The 5,026-nt window shown below is 33.2% G+C and overlaps 1 protein-coding gene across 2 annotated transcripts; it reads right to left on the bottom strand.

Moving 5' to 3' along the window:
* Positions 1–416: 416 nt before the first annotated feature.
* On the bottom strand, positions 417–3,675 carry LOC145058650 (putative E3 ubiquitin-protein ligase BAH1-like 1). Of its 2 annotated transcripts, XM_079006540.1 has the most exons (7): positions 3,525–3,675; positions 3,085–3,431; positions 2,754–2,995; positions 2,411–2,668; positions 2,195–2,332; positions 2,012–2,070; positions 417–675 (listed from the first exon to the last, which is right to left on the bottom strand). In XM_079006540.1, exons 2-7 carry the CDS (start codon positions 3,290–3,292, stop codon positions 570–572), a joined length of 1,011 nt encoding a protein of 336 aa, XP_078862666.1. In that variant the 5' UTR covers positions 3,293–3,431; positions 3,525–3,675; the 3' UTR covers positions 417–569. The 2 variants fall into 2 exon arrangements, with proteins under 2 accessions (XP_078862666.1, XP_078862665.1); XM_079006539.1 differs by having other exon boundaries at positions 3,085–3,673.
* Between the last annotated feature and the right edge of the window lie 1,351 nt (positions 3,676–5,026).

The following is a 5,026-nucleotide window of genomic DNA, read 5'->3' as shown; positions in this document are numbered from 1 at the left end:
TCTAACTTGATCGTCAGTGCTTGCTCATGGGGCACAATCCCTAGGGAAACTCTAACGACATTGTTGTGATGGCAGCTAGGTACCTTGCTGGGAACTCGCTAACGACACCACTTCTAGATCTCCGGTCCAGATCTGAGACATCAAGACCCGGCAGCCTAAGCACATATCACAACTAAACAAGGAACATGAAGTAAGGCTAAATCATACATTCTAAGGCTATAAAATACTAATTATGTACAACTATGAAACATATACTTAGCAACTAGCAGTATCAGTCTAAACGTCTAAACTACAGGTAGCACAAAGCAAGCAATCTCCTAGGCTACAAGGCATCACAGAAATCAAACAATTCTATCAATGCAATTCTTGAAGGGATCCTTAGCCTATCTACAAGATTTTTATTTCGAAGATTGTCATTATTAATGAAAATATGACTCAATTCATTTGTTAAACTATATCAGTTACTTCAACACTATATATTCTACATACAAAGTTTTTATGTACATAACAAACTTTTGTACACAATAAAGCTTGCGAACATACACCAAAAAATCCAGCACACTGAAATGTCATAAGCCCATCACATAACTTGATTGCAACTCCCAATATTCTTTAGTTTGGGTTAATATTCTTTCTCGCTCTTCCATCAGTCTCTTCTTAAATCCATCTTTATACCTACAAATACCCCAAATGTTAGGTTGTTTTTAGACTCTAGTGTTCGAGATATCAATAATAAAAGAATCACTTTTAAAAATTGTATATAACATTTAACACCATAAATATTACATAACCAAAAAAATTAACCATGATAAGATTATATATTATGCAAGTATCTTAAACCTTTGGCCATTGCTATTCTTGAGCTATTAAATGCAACAAACCTAAGCTAACAGTTTCATCTAATGATTTATCATTATGCAAATTTGGTGTAAAAAAACATACCTTATGTTATGTTTCTTGCAGCTCACTTATTTTTCGATCTTTTTTAGGTTGTCATATTTCAATAACCAAAAAATATATGATAAACTAGCTTTTAAAAAAAGAAACTACTCAGAATAGCTTTTCAACCAGCTTATAGAGTTTTTTCCAAATTATCTCATATATATATATATATATATATATATATATATATATATATATATATATATATATATATATATATATATATAATAAACATATTTTTCTACATACTCATATATATCATTTTATTATTTTCAACTAGTTCATTAACTAATTTTTATAAAACATCATTTTTTATCCGCTACCATCTAACTTTTCAGTTAGTCTGTTAAACATAATCTTACGCCTCGTTCTCAAGTTTAACAAAAGAAAAGAAGAGAAAAGAAAAGAAAGTCACGAGAGAAAAGAAGAGAAAGGAAAGGAAAACAAAATTTTTTTTCGTGTTCCCGAATTGGAGAGAAGTGGAAAGAAAATGAATCATTTTGTTCTTTCTTTCCAAATCTTTCCAAATCGGAAGGAATGTTAGAAGGAAAAGTGATCCTCTCATTTCCCTCCAATTCCTTCCACTTCCCTCCATTAATGAAACTCGGGAACACCAATCTCTTTTATTTTCTTCTCATTTCCACCTATTTCCTTTCATTTCTGTCGTTAAGTTGAACTCGGGAACGAGGTGTTAGTCGATTTCTATTTTAAGAATATAGGAGAGATGTTATAAGTTTATAATATCAATCCGGTTACTAATAAATTAAGATTACATTTTAGATAACAATATTACTTTTAGGTTTATTAATGGGTCAATTTATGTTATATTTTATCTATAATAGGTTAAAGTATTTAGCTTAAAAGGAATAGGATACCTAGATTGTAATTTTAATGCATATAACCTTTTAAATTACTTTATTCGAAGTATCAAATCGGATGATTCAATATTTTTAGTGGATGGTGAAAGGAATTATTTGTCTTCTTCGATGTTTTTAACTATCGTTTGTGTTATAGAGATATATTATGAAAAGTAATTTTATGGAGTGAGTATGGAATTCTAAAAGATTACCTTCTTTTTAAGAGCAAACCTAGTTCAGACATGCACACGGATTTCCCATACACTCCACTCTGAAATACAAAAGAAATAAACCACACCATTACCATATTAAATATAAAATATTAATCCATGTTTTTTTAGATAAAATAATTATATATACAAAAAAAGATTTTGCTAATTATAGCATCATCCAACCTCTCGACAAACTGGACACTTGGAGCCTGGGCTTGCATACTTGAACCCTTGAATGATCAATACACCAGCCGCCAAACAAGCACAAGACTTGCAAAAAATGTGTCCACAACTCAAAGCATATGGTTGAAAAACAATGTCCTGAATTCACCATTTTATAAAAAAGATATTAATTAATGGATTTTGCAATTAAATTAAATGTTTGTTTTTCAAACATACCAAACAAATAGGACACGTGAGACTATACTCTAACTTTTCAGAACCTACGAGTGTGAGAGTTAGTAGTATAGACTCTTCATTGTGGATGTTGAGATCATAAGATAGTTGACCAAAAAGCTCATCAGAAGTCAAACTGTCTGACCCATTGAGATTCATATAGAAAGCTATTAATTCAATCAACCATGGAGATTGCATAATGTCCAAGTGTTTGGCTTGTAATTTGGACTTAAAGTTCCTACCACTTGCAGATTCATGCACCTGTTGTGATAGACAGATAGATACATATAATATATAATCAAGATTCAAGAACAAGAATTGAAACAATGTGATTATATTGGCTTACTTTGTCGTATTTTTTAAGAATCTTTCTGAGTGCGATAGCATTCATGACAACAAATTGGATTAGCATCAATCCCTTGTATACAAGTGCTTCGTGATCATCTTTAAAACATTGAAATAACCAACATAAGAATCTTTGGATGCCAGGAGTGAAATGAAGATGAACAAGCTGCTTGACTCTGAAACTAAAATTATCAGATATCATGGTAGCTTCCATTGTTAATTCAGAGAATATCCCCTCACACCCTATAAAAGCAACACAAACAATATATAATTGTGGGTTTAATTGATGATTAAAAGAACAAAAGGAAAAGAAAAAGGAAAAGGAAAGTTACGATGGCAGGATCGATGAGGAACAATCTGATTGAGATCATCTTCGGAGTTTCCATCGCCATGAGAATCAGTTGAAGCTCCAATATCTCTATGACGCCTGCAAAAGTTCAAATCATTCTTGAGCTTCTTGTACTCAAAATGACAGCTTTTGTTAGGATCCTTCCCTTCATCCCCGACTAAATAAGCCGTAAACGTCTCTTCGAACCCCATACCTCCGAATCTCCGATTCAATTCAATTAGCTCCCAAAAAATCAAAAACAAAATGAAGAAATCGACACATTGCTGAACGAGGATTTTCCGATCGTCTGATATGAGCTTCGATTGACCAATCTTCCACGATATGTTAGAGCTGATAGAAATTTTAGAGTTGAAAAGCAATTTTGATCTGAAAACATCTAAATCGACTTGTTTCAACCAATAACTGATACGAATTTTAACTAACCAAAGCAATAAAAGTCGCCGGAGAATAGTGGACGACTTCCGACGGAGCAGAGTAGAGTAATATTAAAGATGAAGAAGTGTCGACATTTTATCCAGAAAAAGACATATCAACGGATCTAGCACAACTCCAAAAACAATCGGAAAATAGAAACAGGATATACCATATCCATTATCTATAAATGGTTTAAATTTTAAATTTGTCTTCATATAAATATTAAGCATGATGATATCAAGTTAATAGTTTTGTAATTGGAAAGTTTTCAAAAAAACCATTACATATTTTATCAGAAATTATTATTTTTTTCAGAAAAATCATCCATATTTATAAAAAAAAGTTTTTGAAAAAACAAAATTTTGACAGATGATGTCGTGAGCATGTTCTTACAAGTTTTAACAAACTTTATTTCTATATATTTTTTTTCTATTGAACAACAAAAAGAAATGTATTAAAATAGCCGATGTGCTGCTGGGAAAGTACAAGAAGAGAAAAACCAAAATACCGGCATCTATGTTTTTTTTTTTTTTTTGAAAATGCAGGATTGTATTAATAAAAACAGCGCGAAGGTGTACATAGTACAACAAAAGACTTCCAAACAAATACAAAAAACAAAGAACATAAAGAAAATGGAAATTGAGCTACAACTATCATCTTTACTATACTTATGCCAGAATTGGGAAGCCCAGCTGCACCAGACAAGCACTAAAGCTAGTACCAAATTTATAAGTAACCCAAAGACAGTATTCGTAGTGAATTTCACCTCATGGAAACGAACCATAACCAAAGGGCTTGTCTCAACATTCAAAACATGGAATGCAAGGGTAAAATTGTCCAAGCCAATCACATGGAGTTGTCTCCAAAACGAAAGCAGAAAACACCCTTCATACAATCTACCTCACCATTAATTATGTGAAACTATTAGCATGAGATGCAGGGGTAAATTTGTCTGAGCCAGCTTTATTGAATTGTCTTCAAGTGAGAGCAGAAAACCACACTTCAAACTATCATTGTAACATCCCAAATTTCAGAAGTTTGAGTTAAAACCTTAAAGTGTAGATTGAAGAAGGGACTCGACGAGTAGGTATACTTACTCGCCGAGTCGGAGCTGGATCCGGGTTATAGAATAAGTGACCGACTCGGCGAGTCGGCGAGTGGACTCGGCGAGTCTGGTCTGGACGAGAAAAGTCCTAATCTTAGGGTTTGCACCCTACTTAAAGGACCTTATGTCCTCTCCTCAGCCCCCTTGTCGGCCAGAACCTTCTTTAAGCGATTCCAAACCCTAATTTGAGTAAGAGGAGGAAGAAAGTGAGCTTGGGGCTTTTACAAGAGAAAGATTTGGAGGATTTGACCACTAAAGAGCTAGAGGATTCAACTCTTTGGTTGTGAGCATCAGTTTGAAGGTAACAATCTATCACTTTGCCTTTGTTGCTTCTAGATCTTTTCTTGGATGATGTTTTGGGGCCATTTTGGCATGTTAAGGAGCCATTTCGAGTTAGAAGTCCAGA

The sequence above is a fragment of the Lactuca serriola genome, chromosome 6 (assembly GCF_051521515.1).
Source record: "Lactuca serriola cultivar US96UC23 chromosome 6, Lser_US96UC23_V15, whole genome shotgun sequence".
Classification (NCBI taxonomy): domain Eukaryota; kingdom Viridiplantae; phylum Streptophyta; class Magnoliopsida; order Asterales; family Asteraceae; genus Lactuca; species Lactuca serriola.
This window is presented reverse-complemented; position numbering and strand designations above follow the sequence as displayed.

Coding starts and splice junctions, on each gene's coding strand:
- LOC145058650 (XM_079006540.1), bottom strand. CDS start 3,292: ATGGGGTTCGAAGAGACGTTTACGGCTTATTTAGTCGGGGATGAAGGG. Junction 2,071..2,194: donor AGTGTCCAGTTTGTCGAGAG/GTTGGATGATGC, acceptor TTTGTATTTCAG/AGTGGAGTGTATGGGAAATC. Junction 676..2,011: donor GGTTTGCTCTTAAAAAGAAG/GTAATCTTTTAG, acceptor GGGTATTTGTAG/GTATAAAGATGGATTTAAGA.